The sequence below is a fragment of the Cebus imitator genome, unplaced genomic scaffold (assembly GCF_001604975.1).
Source record: "Cebus imitator isolate Cc_AM_T3 unplaced genomic scaffold, Cebus_imitator-1.0 Scaffold10, whole genome shotgun sequence".
In the NCBI taxonomy this organism is placed as follows: domain Eukaryota; kingdom Metazoa; phylum Chordata; class Mammalia; order Primates; family Cebidae; genus Cebus; species Cebus imitator.
This window is the reverse complement of record NW_016107325.1, coordinates 9,989,811-10,011,586: the sequence shown is the minus strand read 5'-3', so window position 1 is coordinate 10,011,586 and position 21,776 is coordinate 9,989,811. Positions and strand designations below refer to the sequence as shown.

The 21,776-nt window shown below is 34.6% G+C and overlaps 1 protein-coding gene across 4 annotated transcripts in view; it reads left to right on the top strand.

Moving 5' to 3' along the window:
* The window catches only part of GALNT3 (polypeptide N-acetylgalactosaminyltransferase 3), a 49,278-nt gene extending 40,604 nt beyond the window's left edge, over positions 1–8,674 (top strand). For 3 of the 4 annotated variants that reach the window (XM_017548317.2, XM_037745784.1, XM_037745776.1), the window contains exons 8-11: positions 1,552–1,683; positions 1,891–1,992; positions 6,658–6,810; positions 7,575–8,674. In XM_017548317.2, the coding sequence (XP_017403806.1) occupies positions 1,552–1,683; positions 1,891–1,992; positions 6,658–6,810; positions 7,575–7,697 (510 nt within the window). In that variant the 3' untranslated portion in view covers positions 7,698–8,674. The remainder of the gene's footprint in view (positions 1–1,551; positions 1,684–1,890; positions 1,993–6,657; positions 6,811–7,574) is intronic. The other variant, XM_017548311.2, reaches the window with a different exon arrangement.
* Positions 8,675–21,776: the final 13,102 nt, after the last annotated feature.

The following is a 21,776-nucleotide window of genomic DNA, read 5'->3' as shown; positions in this document are numbered from 1 at the left end:
TTTCAAGTTCTAGTTCTACTACTTACTGGAAATGTTACTTTGGCAAAGACTTTGAGTATGTAAAATAGGGAAGACGCTTCATAGAGTGGCTGCAGGGTGGCTGGACATGGAGTGGATGTTAGCATGTTTCTTTTCTCTCCTTCCCTGTTTTTAAGCGATGAAATACACATTCTGACTCTCTCCCAGAGTAGCTGTGAAATAAGAAAGTGATAAGTGCTAACAAATACATAGTACTCTTGTTATTAACCTGTCATAAATAGATTATGCTCTGTAGGACCATGAAACCTAACACATTGAAGTGAGTTCCAATAGTCTTAATAATATTAGATGAGGTAAATTAACTAGAGAGTTTAAGACCATGCTTCAATGAATGATACTCATCTCTTTGTAGGAAATAGACAGTGCTAATTTGTAGGCATTGTGGGTGGAAGGTGGAGTATTTATTGGGAGTCAATGGTACCAATATTTTGGCTGTTGTGGTAAAGAAAGATCTGGTTACCTCTTTCCCCTTTTCTTTAGTCTCCAGTGTCTCCCTGATAGGATGAGAATTCAGAGCACTACTGTGTTAGATTGCTATCTTTTTACCCAAGGCCATGAAGACAAATTGGGCAGATTGTGTACTGCACAATAGTGTTTGGCTAGGCTGGCAAGTGGGCACTACATGAAGCTTATGCTCTGCTTGTCCCCCACAAAGGTGCACATGAGTCAGCCAGTACCTGTTTGTTACCACAGGATAAATAATAATAAGCTAAACAGAACTCCTACAGACTCGTGCTTTTTGCTAAAACACCTAGGTTTAAGACATTGATGTTGGCATAAGAAAATCTTTTCTTTACTTGAACTGACAAGATTGAGTATTTACTTTTGCATACATTTAGATATTATCTGTACTTTTTCTCTAATATTTTGCCTGTAGGTCAAATACCTTAAAGTTTAATACTTTTTTAAAAATTATTTTCTTAGTTCCTTAAAATAAAGGAAAAAAAATTCATTTAATTTGAAAATTGCCTTTTTCTACTAAAGGTTCAGTTGCGGATATGGTTAAGAACAAGCAACACCCTTGGACTAGAAAAATTACTCCCAATGGGTTGTTTCTTGCTGGTAGTTTTCTGTGATCTTGACAGAGAAGAGATAGAAGTTTGCTGTATATTGGCACTGTCTATACCTGCTTTCTCACACCTCACTTGGCAGATCACTTTTGGGTATAAAGTTGGGACCAATTTTGGATGCTCCCACTACCATTCTTTTGCCCACAGAATTTCACTAGAAATATTTGTCTTGTAGGGGATGTTTGTGGCACAAATGAAGAATAAAATAGCGTGATTTTAGTATTTTAGTCAGCACTGAAATGGTCTTGACTCTCTTTAAAGCCAGAAATGAACAGGCAGGCATACTTTTTACTTGAACGAATGATGATGCCATTGAATTGCCTCTTGAATTTTTAGCACGAATTTTTAAATATACCAAAATAGAAATACATATAGTAGGATTTTAATTACTTTATCAGCGTTGTTTTAATTAAGCACCCCCTTCATTCTCATATTTCTACAGAAAGCATTTGGTGATCTTTCAAAAAGGTTTGAAATAAAACACCGCCTTCAGTGTAAAAATTTTACATGGTATCTGAACAATATTTATCCTGAGGTGTATGTACCAGACCTTAATCCTGTTATATCTGGATATGTGAGTATTTTCCTGTTCCTTTTCACTTAATATACTTCTTGCCACCAACCTTTATGTGGTTCCAGGAAAATTGCTGAAATACTTTCTGGTTTATTGCTCTTGAGATTTTTACATTATAATCAGTAACATTACTTTCTAAATTATTTTTACAAATATATAAACCCCACAGATTTAAAAACTTTTCATAACTTAAAAATTTTCCTTTAGATTAAAAGCGTTGGTCAGCCTCTATGTCTGGATGTTGGAGAAAACAATCAAGGAGGCAAACCGTTAATTATGTATACATGTCACGGACTTGGGGGAAACCAGGTGAGCACTGCATTAAAAATCTTTCACTTACAAAGCATTTACAAGCACAAGTAACATGTTGCCTATTTTTCGGAAGTCCCAAAGCGGCTTTGTACTTGGGTAAGCTGGTGTGTGCAATGCTTTTAGACTGAGTTTGGCAATTGATATTGATAAGTATTTTATTTTGGTTTTTACTCTGACTCTGAAAACAATTTGAAGTAGCTTACCCATTTAAAAAAAAAAAAAAGGAGGCTGGGTACAGTGACTCACACCTGTCATCCCAGCACTTTGGGAGGCCAGCGTAGATGGATCACTTGAGGCCAGGTGCTGGAGACCAGCCTGGCCAATATGGTGAAACTTCATCTCTACTAAAAATACAAAAAGTAGCCAAGCATGGCGGTACATGCCTGTGTTCCCAGCTACTCGGGAGTCCGAGGCTGGAGAATTGCTTGAACCCGGGATACAGAGGTTGCAGTGAACCAAGATCATGCCACTGCACTCCAGTCTGGGCAACAGAGTGAGACTGTCTCAAAAACAAATAATAATAAATAAAGGAAAATGGGAAAATAATAAAATAGAATAATGCGATTTGAAATTTTTTAAAAAAGAAACTTCTATATAGATCTTTGATGCTTTGACTTTTGCATGACTATTGGTGTGGTGAGCTTGCAAGTTTGCACATAAAGGCCATATATAACTGGATTTAATCACAAATTACATCAAGTGTTAATAACAAAATAGGCATTGTAAATTAACTTTGTGGGCCACAATATTATTTCAATATGTTCCTCCTTCTCTCTCAGAAGAGGATTCTCCTTGATTAGTGACATTTCTGCTTGTTACTACCTTTTGACTATTTTATTGATCAGATTCAAATATCAAATATTACTATTTAGTTGGCTATGGGTTGAGAACATGTTAAATACAAACTTTCCGTTTTCTTAAGCTTCCTTTTCTTGCCTTTTGCAAATCAACTCCTGGAAAGATTAGACTGTATTTCTGTCATTTTGATCATTCAACAAATTCACTGAGTGATCCCTATATGCTGAATACTATGATCGATTCGAACTATTTAGTTTCTAACTCCTTTAGGAAATCTGTAATTGAGCATTTCCTGAGGGTAATGCACTTCAGAGAGTTCTGGGTTTATAGAAAAGGTATCTGAAAGAGACTGGGTGCTCACCCATTTTCCTGAGAAAGATGACATTTGAAAACATTTTTTAAAAAAGTAGGTGGGAGGTAGTGAGGTGGCTGTTGGGAATGGGAACAGAATAAGAAGAGTGTGAAGGAAAGCGAACTGAGGAGAAGAGCCTGGAGTATCTCTTCTGGGCATTGCAAGTATTTTGGAGTAGAGTCCAAGATGTGTATGAAGGATTTTTGCAATAATTAATACCCATGATGTCCTATTTTAATGGGACAAAACTTTGAGATGTCCATTTTAGGAAAAAAGGTCCTCCAGTTTATCTCCTGGTCTACCCTTTTCTGTATTTCTTCCTACCCATTAGACTCAGCTTAATCTAGTTCTAATCCTTATTTAACTAAATCAATCGATCTGCTAAGGGCAGATGATACAGATGTCCAGAAGCCAGAGCTGGTGAACTGGATCTGTAGCTGTATAATTAAGGTGTAATTCTGAAATAAGATGAAGATATATATGGACACACATAGATATACATACATCTATACCTATATCTATATACATATGTATCTGTACATGTATGTCTATGTGCATAAGTCTATATGCATCTTTTTAAAGAATTTTCTTTCCCTCAATATATTAGAAGAAAAATAGTTATATAAATAATCACATTCTTTGGAAATAACACTGATTTAGGCTTGTAAAGAGATTTTGAGCAAAGGTAAATATTTCTGTAATTGTAAAAATCTTATTTCTAAGTGTACATACTTATAAATTTATCTTAGGCTTCTTCTAGCATTACATTTATTTTATCTTAAAAGCTGAATATATATTGTACACATTGTTTTTTCATTTTTCTGTTATTGTCATAAAGATAACAGCTTTATTATAGCTCTATATCAAAAGTATGTTTATATTTTAGATAGAATATAGCCATCTTTTAGAAACTGGGGGATGGGAAAAAATTCACATATTCTTTCAACTGACTGTCACCATAGTGAAAAGATAAAGCTTCTGATCTTGTGGAGCTTATGTTCCACAGGAACAAAGAAAAACAATTTTAGAAAAATATAGCAGGTAGTGTGTCTGGGGTGGGGTGGTTATTTTAAGAGGTGAGGAAAGACCTTTTTGGAAAAGTAAACTTAGAGTGGAGGCCTGAATATGTTGAGACAGTGTTCCAGGAGAAGATGCTCATCTTGGAGGAAGGATTTCCAAGGGTGGAGGCCCAGAGGCAGATACATGGAGAAAGGAAAAACCAGTGTGCCTAGAGCAGAGTGGTCTAGCAAAGAAGGGTAGGAAATGAGGTCAGGGGCATTGATAAAGGACCTTATCATGTAGGGCTTAATAGGTCTTAACTCTGAGTTTGGACTTAATTCTGAGTTTGACAGAAAGGATTGAACAGTTTTGAGGAAGAGAATAAATATTGTCTGGTATATATATTAAACAGATAACTTTGGCTTTTGTTACCCTAACACAGCTGTTTATTTCATTTTGGTTTATATCCTTGACATTTTATTTTTAATCAAGCATTGCACTGAAACTGTTTTGCAGATTTTAGTTCCCTGAGTGCTAAAATTTTGATATATCATGTAACTTGTTCATTTTTTGATGTTCCCTTCTACTTTTCATCAGATAATGTTTTACAGCATAAAACTTCATTGTGACAGTATTTGTGTATGCCAAGTAAAATAAATACTTTGGTTATGTGACTAAATTGGTCAATATTACTAGAGCAATGCAGTTTGAGTCATTATATCTTGATTATATTTACTGCTTTGCCTCATCCACTTTCTCTACTAGTTGTAAGTGATGGATATCTCCAACATTCTCAGCTATCCAATTATGTCTTTTTTGTTACCACCATACTTTTAATATCTTCCAATTTTTATAATTTTTATTTCATGACTTTTTAATAATTGGTAAAATATTCGACAGCCTTTGCTATCATCTTTGAGATCTTAAGGTTTATCTTTCTTAGCCAAGTATAGATAGAATGCTATTTTCATCATCTAAACCCATTTTCTTCCAGTGTTTCCATCTGAAGAACTACTAGTTATAAAAATGACTGATGTTTTGCTGGTAGGAGGAGATAAATTAAGCCTGAGACCAAGAGTAGGGAAACTCAAGATATGTGGCTCTGTGAATTCAGTGAATGCTGGTAGAGTGCCTGCTCTAATATACTGATATACATAAAGGGTTTAACACAGTGCCTGCCTAGCATGTAATAAGGACTTAACAAATATTAGTGCTCCTACTAATTATTTCATTATTGAAAATCAGTTATGTTAACTTATTTTGTCTTTAGAATGCCAACATTATGAAATATTGGATTTGTAATGGGTGTTATGACTTGATAAATTGCCTGACTTCAGTCTATGGGGAAGCCAGCTCTACACACGCAATTCTAATAGAGTACTAGAAAAGTTATATCTGATATACTATGGGAAGCTTGAAAAGGGTGTAATTATTTTGCAGCTGGGCAAATTCAGAAAAAGCCAAAGAAGGAAGGTAATATTTGAACTGGCTCTTGAAGGATTAAAAAGGAGTTAGGCAGAAAAGGGTCAAAAGGATCTTCCAGGCAGAGGACAGACTGTAAAGCAAAGTCTTAGAGTTATAGATACATATGTTCTGATTGGTAGAATTGTGTGAAAGAAGCATCATATATAACTGGGGCAATGGTTGATGCAAGATCAAAAATGAAAGATTTCATGTACCAATTAAGGAGTGTGGACTTTATCTTAGCAACAGTAGTGATTCACTTAAGTGAGGGCAGTCGGAGATCAAACCAATGCTATAAAATACTGTCTGGCAGCAGATTGGATTGCTGGATGTTAGGAACAGAAATTGGAGGTAGCTGTAGGTGTTTCAGTAAAAATTCTGAGAGTCAGAGTAACAGAAGTGAGTACATGGAAGTAAAAATGGATGGGATGTTAACATCTGAGAGGAATAGTACAGCTAAGGGATGAATTACTTGAATATGTTGAGAAAGAGAAGCATCAATATTAACAATAGCTAAAATGTATGAGAACTCTTCATGTGCCAGTCATTGTTCTAAGCGTATTACACATATTAACCCACTTATCTTCTTAATCCTGTGGGTTAGAAACTATTAAAGGACCCATCTTCAATTGAGAAAACAGGCATGATGAACAACCCGAAGTCCCTAGTTTAGTGAAAACACCTTTAATTGAGATGAAGAAGAGAGATGGAACACTTGTGGGAGAGAGGCAATTAATGTACTCATTAGAACTCTTCATTCCATTTTCTGAGGAATGTCTGGGGCAGCATCCCCAGACTTGATAACTTCCAAATTTCAGTATGGAGAGGAAGACAATACCTTCTTAATGAAGTAACCAACTGTTGATGAAGAAAGGCTATTATATCGTCTATCATAAAAACTCAGCTTATGTTTCTGATAACTATTTTTATTGTATTACTTTCTTGAAATAAAAATGACTTCATTATTTAACAAGTTGCTGATGTATTCACTTATTTTGTAGCTGAGCACAGGGGGTGCTTTTGTTAATAACACTGTTCTCCTTCCATAGTACTTTGAATACTCTGCTCAACATGAAATTCGGCACAACATCCAGAAGGAATTATGTCTTCATGCTGCTCAAGGTCTTGTTCAGCTGAAGGCATGTACCTACAAAGGTCACAAGACAGTTGCCACTGGAGAGCAGATTTGGGAGATCCAGAAGGTACCTCAGTGCAATTACCACCTCTTTAACTATTTTTCTTAGCTCTAATTGCTTGTCTGGGAAAATGAGTGGAACATGGTACATTAATATTACCTATCGGAATTTTTCTCCCTTTATTAACTTTGTTGAAGCATGGTATATGCAGATCAGCACTTCTGTGAATTATTAATATTAGTTGCTCATTTTTTTCTATTTAGGGTTTCTTCTAATGCTTTTTGCAACAGCTGTATATTTTTTGTGGTAGAGAGAAGAAAATAATCATTATATCTTCTCACTTGAATTGATTAATTTTTTTCTACCCTCTTTAGCACTTTTTCATGAACCTAGAATTGAGAAAAGACGTAACTGGTCTCTTCTGTTTTTAAATATGTTTTAAGGCTTAGCTGTATCATGGCAATTCTTACCTGAACGTTGTTTTGTACAAAACTAGAAAAGCTTAACAGTTTTTATGATTTATGATGTTTTTAAGAGTTTGTCACCTATGGATATATCAAGGGAATACTTGTTTGAAAACGTGATTCAGACCTTGTTCTGTCTGCCTCTCTTCATTATGTAATACCTTGTTAATTAAACTGTAGTAGTGTAAAAGGTGGCACTTACACTAGAAGCCAGCAAGAGTTTATCAGATATGTTTGATCTTAGAAAGTTTTACTTAAGAATGGTGTCTATTAGGTTTGCTTCAGTGAAACCATAAAGTATTTTTCATATTTATCAGTTAAATATGAGTCTTAAAATTTAATGTCTGTTGTTTCCTTTTATTCTAGGATCAACTTCTATATAATCCATTCTTAAAAATGTGCCTTTCAGCAAATGGAGAGCATCCAAATTTAGTGTCATGCAACCCGTCAGATTCACTCCAAAAATGGATATTTAGCCAAAATGATTAAGTGTTCCTTAAGATTAAGGAGTTGAAAAAGGAGATATTCTTTCTCATAAAACTGTGACTAGGCATACACTGTAGTTTTGAAAATTATGCAAAAGCAGCTAATTGTAACTTATTCCAAGTGCATTTTTCTTATTTATATCTTAAAATATCTATGTAGCACTACTACAGAAATTCTGCAAGTTTCTGTTTCAAAGCACAATAACTAGTAATACCAAAGACTATTTCAAAATGTCCAGATGTAGAGGAAGAGATGTTTACAGTATGATGAAAATATTTTTCCAAGTAAAGTGGTGTTTGTGTGTTTTGTACACTTAGGGATATGTATAACTACATTCACACACTCACAATTTAAAATATTTCCCCTAGATGTTTTGGGGGGGATAGAAAGAAAGATTTGTTACTGTATTTTTTTAACTACATAGAAGTGGATAAATAAAGGTCAACTTTGGCCTCTATGTATAAACCAAGAAGTTTTTACAGATCTAGAATTTATTATTTTAAAATGCAGGTGAACTTTTTTTGCCTTTGGTTTACTTGTCTGTCAAATGTTTCCTTAAACATGAAACTGAATAAGGAGAGGAATATTTTTAACACTTAAATTTCTTGGCAAATTTTAAAATATTTTTTAGTCTGCAGCTCACTCCACTTGAAGCACTTAAGTCTTCCTTAAATGACTTTTCTTCAGTAACTATACTGTGTGTTTTCCCAAAGCACTTTTTAAAAAAAAATTTATAAAGTACTATCTGTTGAAAACGTGTCATTTTCCTTTCTGCTAGTATTTCTTTTCTTACCAAAATCCACTAATCTTGAATGTTTGTGACAAATGCAGAATACTTGACTCATTTAAAGCTAAATTTTATTACTGAATCAATTTTAATTATAATGGATTTTTGACCTTGTAATGGATTCTTTTCATCAAATAAAGTCTTATTTTTATGTGGAAAACACAATAAAAAATCCTCAACACTATTGTAATCATTTGATTAAGTTTTTTCCTCTTATGGGCAGAATCTATAATCAATAATAGGTAGGGGAATATAGATTTTTGTATGCTGAATTCCTAAGAACGTACTGTTTGTAAAGCCATTCGATATTTCTTAAGGTACAAAAAATGAGGAATAGTAAATTTTCTGTGTTCAATATTTAGAAAATTTTGTATTTCTGATGACTTCCCTTGAGCAACTGAGTGACTTTTTAAAAAATTTGATGCTTGCCTCGGAGATTTAACACTTTTTTTGTTGTTGTTTTTGGTCGTTTTATATTTAGATCTCCTTTATTCTTGTTCCAGAAGTAAAATATAATTGGTTTAAAATATATTTCAAAAAATATTTTAAACCTAGTAGAGCCTCAACTGTACAAAAAAGAGCATATCTTAGTTATTGGCCCCATCTTCTCATTGTTTGCTTGTAAATTTGAATTTCATTAAGAAGCCTGCATTCTCAGCTGGACATGCTGGCCCAGCCTCTAATCCCAGCACTTTGATAGGCAAAGGCAGAAGGATGATTTGAGCTCAGGAGTTCCAGACCAGCCTGGGCAACATAGCAAAATCTTGTCTCTACTAAAAAAATAAGAATTAGAAAAATGAAATTAAAAATAAAATTAGCTAGGTGTGGTGACACACATCTGTAGTTCCAGCTATACAGGAGGGTGAGGCGGAAGCATTGCTTGAGCTTCGGAGATCGAGGCTACAGTGAGCTATAATTACACCACTGCACTTCAGTCTGTGTGACTGAGCATGACTCTTTCAAAAAAAAAAAAAAAAAAAAGCCTACATTCTCTAATTGATTGATTCAACTAATGTGTATTATGTACCTAATTTTCTGTCAGAAGTTGTATTAGTCCATTTTCATGCTGCTGATAAAGACATACCCAAAACTGGGTAATTTATTAAGAAAAAGAGGTTTGTTGAACTCACAGGTACACACGGCTGGGGAGGTCTCACGATCATGGCAGAAGGTGAAAGGCATGTCTTGCATGGTGGCCCACAATACAGAATGAGAACCAAGGGAAAGGGGTTTTCCCTTATGAAACAATCAGGTCTCATGGGACTTATTCACTACTGCAACAACAGTATGGGGAAACCACTTCCATTATTCAGTTGTTTACTACTGGGTCCCTCTCACATGTGGGAATTATGAGAACTACAATTTAACATGAGACTTGGGTGGGGACATAGCCAAACCATATCAGAAGTTTTGGTAGGCAGAGTAAGACTTGTTATTGCCTTTGAGCTATGTCTCATGGGTCAGAAAGAAAAATAATTTTAAAGTAGATTGTAAGTACCAGTAGACATGAATATCCATGAGCATATATTGCTCTTAGGTCTTATTATATCTCTAAAAACAAAATTATTTTTCAAATATGTTTTATACATGAACTTAGGTAAAGCATGATTTTTAAAAAACCAAAGTGTATGTATCAGTCATATATTGTCATATCATGATCCAAATGAAATCTTCTTAGAGTAGGTTGATACTATTATGGGAAAGTCCTTCTTACCTGATTTTGGAGTCTCAGGCTATTGCTCAAGTGTCATACAAATCATGTTATTAAGGACTGGACCATTAGGGTGGGTAGTGCCTTTTAAAAGTCTGAGTTTTGGAACAATGATAACAGGGAGTTATTTATGGAGCCTGGCTGCCATCCACCTGAGACTTAACTGCACTCAAGTGTGAAATTGTGAAATTCTTGCTCAATTTGAAGCTGCCATGGCAAATGGCCTGGTTGCTACAGAAGACCTGGCATGCTGCCTTCATTCTAGAGGACCAAGTCCTAAGAACTCTAGGTTGGTAAGCTGCACTGCCAAATCCACTAGGGTTAACCTGATGGGCAAGCTCACTGAAATCTGAGAGGGGATCGCACAGTGAACCGTGGAGAAATAAGCAACACTAAAATTGCCCATTACTATAACCAATTATGATGGACTTTTAAGCCCCTGTATTAGCAGAGACTGGTCCTGGACAATTTAAATAAGTACTTTATAAGCCATCAAAATATTAAGTGCAAAAAGGTAGAGAGTTACTATTGCTGAAGAAGACAAGTCTGACTTTATAGGAAAGACTAGAAAAACAATCATTTTTAAAATGCTGTTATATGTAGATGAGAATTGTAAAAGATAGGCAAAACAAAAACCCAGGAAGATTCTGTAATTATATTGCTTCACAATTTAAAGACAGAAGAAATAATGTCTTTAGACAATGCATTTTTAGTATGGTTTGTGCAGGAAAGATGTTTGCAGAACTTCCAGAAACCAATTCATACTCTGTAAAAGGCCTTGGCCCTATAGTACAATATCTGTGAAGGAATTAATACATAGATACAAATGTAGTGGCATATGAGTGTTTGTAGTGTGTATGTTTTAAATTAAGATATTTGACATGCTTTTATGAATTTATATTTTAATTACCTTTTTCAAATTATCAACCCACCCAATCTTTCCTTTTCCAGTCCTGTAGTCCTACCTTTTCCACATCATCAGCCCAACTATATTGCAAAGGGAATTCATCTGACACACGTAGTCCCTCTTGCTCTCTAGTCTTCCACAATATCTAGGAAAATTTTGTGTCTGTTTTAGGAATTGTGTTAGGCACCAGGCACTAATAACATACAAAATAGTCCCCATCTGAAGGCAGGGAAAGTTATGGTTTGGTGATACGGTCATCAATATGGTCCCATAATGATGTTTTGAAGAGAAATAGGTCCATGATGGAGTCAACTTCTGGTGAGTCCACTGACAGGAGCTAGAGGAGAAAACAGGCACCCCATATTTTAGAGGTGAATAATTAAGAAGTAATGCTTCTTAAACCTTATTGTGCACACCTGGGGATCTCATTAAAATGCAGATTCTGATTAATTAAGCCTGGGGTAGAGCTTGTAATTTTGTGTTTCTGACAAACTTTCAGGTGATACCAAAGCAGCTGGCCCTGGTATCATACTTTGAATAAAAAGGGCTACCCAGTGAACTAGTGTCCAGGGTTCTTTGAGACTACCGTGGTGACTTCGACCATGCTTGACATCCATAATTACTTTGATTACCACCAGAATTCAATGCCTCTTTATCATCCATTATGATCATTATGCTTCCCGAGCATATATATATCTTCTTCCAATATGTCTTCTGCCGCAAACAACTTCCAAGTTGCTAAATTCAAAACCCCTTTTCCTGCTGCTGTTTACGCAAGCACTGCAGCAGTTGAAACAGTTGATTGCACTATCACTTTTGAAATTGGTAACACACTCTCCTTTCTGGGCTTCTATGGCACCACAAGCTTCTATCTCCAGTCCCACAGCTCTGCTTCAAACCATCATTACATCTCACGTGGACTAAAATAATCTCTTAGCTAATTGCTCTATTTTTTGGTCATTTCTCTAGTTGATTTTTTCACAGCAACTTAACATTTTAAATAAAACAGCAACATAGCTCCTCTGCTTTATAATCTTCCAAAGGCTCTCAAATTGTTCTTAGGGTAAAATTCTTGCTTCTGGTTACAGCCTATGAGTTCCTATATGACCCACTACTTGCCAATTTCTCCTGCATCATCTAGGACCACCTTTTCTGTGCTGAGTGTGTTTCACACAGAGTAGTTGCCTTCTATTTGGCTCATGTATCAAACTGATTCTTGCTTTAGAGCCTCTGTTTTCTTTGTCTGGATGCTCCTTGTAACAGTATCTTTTACATGTTTCTGTTCTCAGATCAAATAACAAATTCTGGGAAGAGACCATCTTTTATGAAGTAACCCAATCACTACTGAATCACATGTTTATTTCCTTTGTTACATTTACTACTACCTGAAATTTTATGTGTGAACTTATCTTTTGTTTCCATAAAATGTCATCTTCACAAAAGAAAGGTGGCACATATACACCATGGAATACTATGTAGCCATAAAAAATGATGAGTTCATGTCCTTTGCAGGGACATGGATGAAACTGGAAACCATCATTCTCAGCAAACTGACACAAGAACAGAAAACCAAACACCACATGTTCTTACTCATAAGTAGGTGTTGAACAATGAGAACACATGGTCACAGGGAGGGGAATATCACACACTGGGACCTGGGGGTGGGGGGCAAGGGAAGGAATAGCAAGGTGTGGGGGGATTGAGGAGGGATAGCATTAGGAGAAATACCTAATGCAGATGACGGGGAGATGGATGCAGCAAACCACCACCATGGCACATGTATACCTACATAACAAACCTGCATGATCTGCATAGGTACCCCAGAACTTAAAATATAACAAATAAATTTTTTAAAAAAGAAAAAGAAAAAATAAAGTTTGACTAGAATTGAAAAAAATAAAGAAATAATGAAATTCATATGTTAAAATTTAGGTAAATTCAGTGTATCATCAACATAAAACAACTCTATTTTTCAAGGATGTTTACATTAAATACAGAATCAGTGCCAATGAGGATGGGCTATGAGTACAGGAATGAAGAATGAAGAGAAAAATATCAGCAAAAATAAGGACAAAAAAAGACAGATTTTTCTTAGACTGATGAAAAGCAACAACAAAAACTCTTGATAAGAAATGTTTTTTGAGTAGATACATTATTTCTTCAAAAGATATGTTACAGAAAACATAGGTTTATTTACAATATTCTATAGTACAAGAATAATGGAACCAAGAAAGAGAGGTACTAGTTCACATAGCACAGTGTATCTATGAAACTCATTACTTAAAGAGTTTATGTAGTTGAAAATTTTGAATAAAGTAGACTCAACAAAATTGATGACTGACAAATTCACAATCAATAAGAAAAAATAGAACAAATAGCATGTTCCCATGTTTTCAGAGCAACATAGAAACTCCCTTGGATATTACATCTGTCATACAGCATGAAAAGTTAATTATGACAGTATTAGCTTTTATTTAATATTATAATTTTATGATATTCCTTTAAAATCTCAGACATATATTGTGTAAATTATTATGGCAGAAGTCTAATTTTTTCCAGTGGATCTTTTGAAAATGTTTCTTCTTTAAAAATAACATTGATTGTGAAAAATACTTTTCTTTGAAAGCGCAGGTGGAGTTCATGGTGTCAAAAAAGTTATTTTTAAGAACTTACTTTTAAAAAGAAAAACAAATAACTTTTACTTGTTTGTAAAAAATCCTTGTTAACTAGATGTAGCATTATTTCTGTTATTCTGTGTTAGAGTACATTGTTATTTTATTTTCCATATTGCCAGCAATAGAAATTAACTCTGGATGATTTAAGTGGAAAAGAAGTTTGTTGAAAGGATATCGAATAGTTAGCAGAGTCATTTGGAACACTAGAGAAAAGTCTTAAAAAATGGGCAGGCAGGATAAAGCAAAGCACATAGCTTTGAAGCTAAAATTATGCTGCAGAACTTGACTGGTGAGGATATTCTTTCTGCTTCCTGCAAATGCTAGATGAATGGTTTGTACCTCTCATTCCCCATGCATTGGCATTGCCTGCTGCTGACATTGGCTACTGTATGACCCCCCTGCTATAGCTGTGACTGGATCCTCGAAGTAACTGCTACTATTGCTGCCAGCATGGATTCTCCACTAGTGCTGCTTTTCTCACTAGTTCCCAAGTCAATATCCAAGCTGAATTCAGAGTAACTGAGCCTGTTCATGTGCCCTGCCCTCAAGGCAATGGAGACTGTGAAAGCAAGTATCTGACTTTGCAGCTTCTGCAGTTGAAGGTGGAAATTTCACAGGCACAGAAAGGGAGTTCGGATACCAGGTGGCTAAGAAAAAAAAAAGACAACTTTAGCACAATCCTTAGGATTTGTAAACCATAGCATTCTTTTCCTCACTACTTTTTAAACTGTAAACATTTAAATGATTATATATAGAGACATATATATTTATATATATTTAATATATTTATAAATGCCATTCATATATTCATTTCATATGTATATATGTGTATATATATGTGTGTATATGTGTGTATATATATATATACACACACCATTCATTTAATCATATTGTAGGCACTTTCTTGCTTTTCTTTTGTTGACTTTCAAATAGGTCAAAGTTAATACTGTATTTTTTAATTTCTGTACTTTGTGGGGTTAGATAGTATATTCATAATTTGTTTTCTCTGAGCAGCAATTTTAATTGTTTTTTAAAATTAATCCTTAATGCAAAATAATTTACATATAATAAAATGCACAAAATTTAAGAGTTCAGTTTAATGAGTTTTGACTTGTAGATATCCCTGTAACTGCCACCCAAAACAAAATCTAGAATATTTCCTCCACACCAGAAAGTGCTCTGCATCTCCCTCCACTCAAACTTTCAACCTTGAAAGCAGCCATCCTGATTTCTATCAGCATGCATTAGCATCATTATTCTTTTGTTTCATCTAAATGGAATCATACATTACATATTTTTGTACCTGCTTTTGGTTGTTCTCTTTCATGCTTTTTGATATCAATACATGAGGTTTTGACTACTTGTAGACTTCCTTTTCAAATGCTGAGTAATATTCAATGTGTAGATATACCACAATTTGTTTGTCCATTCTTTCATTAACAATCATTCAAGTTATTTCATAATTTTGGATATTTTGAATAAGGGGGGACTATGATCATTCATATACAATGTTTTTACCTTTACTATTTCTCACTGGAGAAATAGTTCTACAATGAAACATCTTTAATGTTTTCCAGTGAAAAGTGTTTTTACTTTTTTAAAAACATTGATGGATACCATGTATGTTTAACTTTAAAAGGTACAGGTTTTTTTTTAAATGGTTGTAATATTTCACATTTCCACCAGCAACATGTGAGAGTTACCAGTGGTTTCATATCCTTGCCAAAAATTTGGTATTTTCAGTCTTTTTTATTTTAAATATTCTAGTATGTATCCTGTGGTGGTTTTAATTGTTATTTCCATGATAAGCCCCTTTTTATGTTCACATTGAACAGTCTTTTTTTTTGTAAAATGTTTACATATTATATGCATATTTATTGAGATTTCTTCATTATTGATGTGCAGATCTTTATATATTCTAAATACAAGTCATTTGTTAGATATTTGTATTGTAAATATTTTTTCCAAGTCTGAAGCTTGGCTTTTTTATAACGTTTTTAATATGCAGAAGTTCTTATTTTTGATGTTGTGTAATTTATCAAGTTTTCTTTTATGTTTAGTGCTCTTTATGCTGTAACGAAATCTTTGCCTATCCCAAATGTATGAAGACCTATTTCTATGTTTCTTCTAGATGCTTTATTTTTCTAACTTTTATTTTAGGTCAATAATTAATTTTGAAATAATTTTTGTGCACAGAATAGGAGGTTGAGATTTATTAATTGAATTTTCCATTGTTCAAACACCATTTGGGAACTTCCTTTCTTGAAGGAATTGATATGGTTTGGTTGTGTTCCTACCCAAATCTCATCTTGAATTATAGTTCCCATAATCCCCATATGTCCTGGGAGGGACCAGGTGGAGATAGTTGAATCACGGCAGAAGATCCCCCGTCCTGTGCTCGCGATAGTGAGTGAGTTCTCATGAGATCTGATGGTTTATAAGGAGCTTTTCCCCCTTTTGCTCTGCACTTCTGCCGGTCATCACGTGAAGAAGGATGTGTTTGCTGCTGCTTCTGCCATGATTACAAGTTTTCTGAAGCCTCCTCGCCATAAAGAACAGTGAGTCAATTAAACCTCTTTCCTTTATAAATTACCCAGTCTCAGGCAGTCCTTTATAGCAAAAACAAACTAATACAGGAATTGTGTCAGTACTCTTGTTAAAAATGTGTGGATGCTATGCTTGTGTGTATCAATTTCTGAACTCATTCTTCTGTTTTATTGGTCTACATGTCTTTGCTTATGGCAATACACACTGTCTTAATTACTGTAGTTTTATAGATTGTGTATTGTCCTACTTTCTTATTCTGTTTTAAGTTTGTTTTGACTATTTTAGATTATTTGCGCTTCTCCTGTAAATTTTGAAATCTACTTGTTAATTTACTTTTCCTCCCACAGTGTTTATGCCTTATTATTCTTTTTCTTATTACATTTATTGGAACTTGTAATACAGTGTTGAATAGAAGTAACAATGGACATTCTTGCATTTTTTTTTCTGCTCTTGAGAGATAATATTCACTGTTTTACCCTTAAGAGTGGCCTTTGCTGTAGTTTTTGCACCTATCAAATTCAGGAAATTTCCCTCTAATCCTAGTTTGAGAGTTTGTACCATGCATAAGTATTAAATTTTGTCAAATATGTTTTTTGTTCTATTGAGTCCATGATAGGATTTTATCCTTTATCCTACTTATCTTGTGAATTACCTATGTGCTTTTCTTGTGTTAAACCAATCTTGCATATGTGGGATAACCTACACTTGGTCATAATGAAGTATTCCTCTTATAAAATAGGATTAAAAAAAGAGTAATCTACTTTTCTGTCTGTAGAGATATTCCTATTCTGGACATTTTGTATTAATGGAGTCATATAATATGTTGTTTTCTGTGACCGGCTTATTAATTTAGGCACAATATTTTCAGGATTTGTGTCTACTGCTGTATCAGCATTTTTTAAATGAGCAAATAATATTTCATTTTAAGGATAAGCCACCTTTGTTTATTCATTTATCGCTTAATGGACATTTGACACTTTTTGACTATTATAAATAATTCTGCTGTCAGCACAGAAACATTTGTGGATAAGTTTTTGTTTATAAGCCTGTTTTTTTTTCTTTATTTATTTGAGACTGGGTCTGGCTCTGTCACCCAGGCTAGAATGCAGTGGCATGGTCTCCGCTCACTAAAGCCTTGCCATCCTCCCTCCTTAGTCTCCTGAATAGCTGGGACTTACAGGCATATGCCACCACACCCAGCTAATTTTTCTATTTTTTGTAGAGATGATGTCTGACTTTGATGCCCATGCTAATCTCTAATGCCTGAGCTCAAGCAATCCACCTGCCTCAACCTCCCAAAGTGCTGGGATTACAGGCATAAGCCACCACACCTGGCTGAAAACCTGTTTTTAATTCTCTTGAGTACCTAACTAGGAGTGGAATTGCTGGTTTACATGGCCTGTCTACGTTAATCACTTGAGAAATTACCTATTGTTTTCCAAAGCAGCTGCACCATTTTACAACTCCATCAGCAATGTATAAGGGTTCTGATTTCTCCTCATTCTTACCAACATTTTTTATTTTCTAACTTTTTTATTCTAGCTATCCTTGTGGGTTTGAATTGGTATCTCATTTGGGTTTTTATTTGCATTTCTCTGATGAATAATTATGTTGAACATCTTTATGCGCTTATTGGCCATTTGTATATTTTCCTTGAAAAAATGTTTATTGTGATTATTTGCCCTTTTTTTTAACAAAAAAAGAGAAAAAGAAAGAAAGAAAAAGAATAATAATAAAAAAGAATGAAGGAGTGGAAGAAAGAGGAAGAGGGAGAGAGAACGGGGGTGTTGCTTTATTGCCCAGGCTAGAATGCAGTTTAAAAATGGGTATGCCTATAATTGTGCCTAATAATGGAGACATGAAAAAAAAATGAGGGAAGAAAATAACAAACAAGCAGCCAACCAATATTTCATTTAAACCTATTAGTAGGTGTGATGTGGTACTGATAAGAGTGTGTATTTTGTGTATTTAAAGTGGAGAGTTCTATACGTATTAATTAAGTTTACTTGTTCTGGATCTGAGTTCAAATCTTGGATATCGTTGTTAATTTTCTGTCTAATTGATCTATCTAATATTGATGTTGAAGTCTCCGACTATTATTGTGTGGGAGTCTAAGTCTCTTTATAAGTCTTATATATCTGGGTATTCCTGTATTGGGCGCGTATATATTTAGGATCTTTAGCTCCTTTTGTTGCATTGATCCTTTTATCATTATGTAATGTCCTTCTTTGTTTCTTTTGATCTTTGCTGCTTTAAAGTCTATTTTATCAGAGGCAAAAATTGCAACTCCTGCTTTTTATTTATTTATTTATTTTTGCTCTCCATTTGGTTGGTAAATCTTTCTCCATCCCTTTATTTTGAGTCTTTGTGCCTTGCATGCGAAATGGGTCTAGATGCAGCATACTGATGGGTTTTGGCTTCTTATACAATTTGCCTGTCTGTGTCTTTGGATTGGGGGATTTAGTCGATTTAAATTTAGAGTTAATAATATGTGAGTTTAATACTGCCATTTAATGTTAGCTGGCTGTTTTGCCCATTAGTTGATGTAAATTCTTCATTATGTTGATGCTCTTTACTTTTGGTATTTTTTAGAAAGGCTGATACTGGTTGTTCCTTTCTATGTGCAGTGGTTCTTTCAGAAGCTCTTGTACAGCAGGCCTGGTGGTGATGAAATCTCTGAGTGCTTGCTTGTTCACAAAAGATTTTATTTTTCCTTCGCTTTTGAAGCTTAGTTTGGCTGGATGTGAAATTCTGGGTTGAAAGTTCTTTTCATTAAGGATGTTGAATATTAGCCCCCACTCTCTTCTGGCTTGTAGGGTTTCTGCTGAGAGATCTGCTGTAAGTCTGATAGGCTTCCCTTTGTGGGTAACCTGACCTTTCTCTCTGGCTGCTCTTAGCATTTTCTCCTTTATTTCAACCTTGGTGAATCTGACAATTATGTGCCTTGAGGTTGGTCTTCTTGAGGAATATCTTTGTGGTGTTCTCTGTATTACCTGGAGTTGAATATTGTCCTGCCTTGCTAGGTTGGGAAAGTTTTCCTGAATAATATCCTGAAGCATATTTTCCAGCTTGGCTTCATTCTCTTCATCACATTCAGATACACCTATCAAACATAGATTAGGTCTTTTCACATAGTCCCATATTTCTTGGGGACTTTGCTCGTTCCTTTTTATCCTTTTTTCTCTAATCTTGTCTTCTCATTTTATTTCATTAAGTTGGTCTTTGACCTGTGATATCCTTTCTTCTGCTTGATCAATTCGGCTGTTAAAACTTGTGCATACTTCACGAAGTTCTTGTGTTGTGTTTTTCAGCTCCATTAATTCACTTATATTCTTCTTTAAATTGTATATTCTTGTTAGTATTTCATCAAACCGTTTTTCAAAGTTCTTAGTTTCTTTGCATTGGGTTAGAACAAGTTCTTTTAACTCACAGAAGTTTCTTATAATCCACCTTTTGAAGCCTGCTTCTGTTAATGGAACACACTCGTTCTCCATCAGGTCTTGTTCTGTTGCTGATGAGGAATGTGAGCCCCCGTAGAGAGAGAGGCATTCTGATTTTGGGTATTCTCAGCCTTTTTAGACTGGTTTCTTCCCTTCGTTATAAATTTATCCATCTGTCTTCTTTATAATTACCAACTTTATAATTGGGTTTCTGAGTGGACGTCCAACTTGTTGATTCCCAGCGCTAGAATCTGAGCAACCCACTGTGCCGATTAAAACAGGGGTGTTAAGATTGATGGTGATTTTCTGACTCTGCACCAAAAACCACTGCACCGAGGCACCGGCAAAACTGCCTCACTGGCCACAAGAGTCGCGCTGGCGAACTGTGGGGCTCCTCCACTGGGAATCTCCTGGTGCGAGAGCAACAAAAATTCGTCTGAAAGTGTGACGTCCTCTCGTTCTCTGCGCTTTCACTGGGAGCTACAATCCCAAGTTGCTAGTGATCGGCCATCTTGGATTTCTCTCCTATTTGCCCATTTTTAACTTGGATTATTTGTCTTTTTTTCTTATTAAGTTGTAAGGGTTATTTATATATTGTGGAAAGTCCCATATAAGAGATATGATCTGCAAATATTTTCTCCCATTCTGTAAAATTGTCGTTTCGCTTTCTTGGTGGTTTCCTTTGAATGACAAGGTCTTAATTTTTACCAAGTTCAAAATATCAATTTTTTTCTTTTGTTGTTCATACTTTTAATGCCATATATAAGAATTGTTTGCCAGATATGAGGTCATGAAGATGTATCTCTGTGTTTTCTTCAAGGAGTTTTTAAAGTTTTCAGTTTTAAAATTTAGGTCTTTGATGCATTTTAAGTTTGTTTTGTTTTGTTTTGTATATGGTGTGAGGTAAGGCTTCAACTTTATTATTTTGCATGTCGGTATCCATTAGTCTCAGCACCATTTGTTAAAAAGACTATTCTTTCTCCCATTAAATTGTTGTGGCACTCTTCTCAAAATCAGTTGACTGTAGAAACATGGTCTCTCAATTCAATTCAATTTATCTATATTCTGTCCTTGTGCTAGCACCACAGTATTTTCATTGTCATTGTTTTGAAGTAAGTTTTGAAATTGAGAAGTGTAATTTTTTTCTATTTTGCTTTCTGTGTTTTCAAGATTGTTTTAGCTCTTATGTATCCTTTACAATTTTATATGAACATTAGTATCAGCTTGTCAATTTCCACAATGATGTCTGGGATTCTGATAGAGATTGCTATTTTAACAATATTAAGTCTTCTGATCCATGAACATGGGATGTTTTTCCATTCATTATAATATGCGATTTATTTCAATAATGTTTTGTAGTTTGCAGACTATAAATTTTGTACTTCTTTTGTTAAATTTATTCCTGTCTTTCTTTTTGCTGAAATCATAAATTTTCTTAGTTTTGTTTTTGAGTTTATTTTGAATTCATTGCAGGTGTATAGAAATACAATTGATTTTTATATATTGCTTTTGTATTTTGAAACCTTGCTGAATTGTTAGTTTTAATAGTTAGTGCATTCCTTAGGGCTTCCTATATACAAGATCATGCTATCTGTGTATGGAAATAGTTTTACTTCTTCCTTTTAAATCTGGATACCTTTTACTTCTGTTCTCACTTAGTTGCCCTGACTAGAACCTGCATTACAAATATTTGTTATATTTTGATTGATTTAATTTGTTAATATTTTGTGAGGGATTTTTGTGTCTGTGTTCTATGTTTGTGAAAGATATTAGTTGGGAATTTTCTTATGTCTATGTCAGGTTTTATTATCAAGGTTTGCTGGTCATAGAACCATTTGGAAATTTGTTTCCTCCACCTTTATTTTTTTAAGAATAATATGTAATATAAATATAATTTTTTGGCTGGTACAGTGGTTCATACCTATAATGCCAATGCTTTGGGAGACTGGGGCAGGAGGATCACTTGAGGTGAGGAGTTCAAGTCCAGCCTCAGCAATAGAGTGGGACTCCATCTC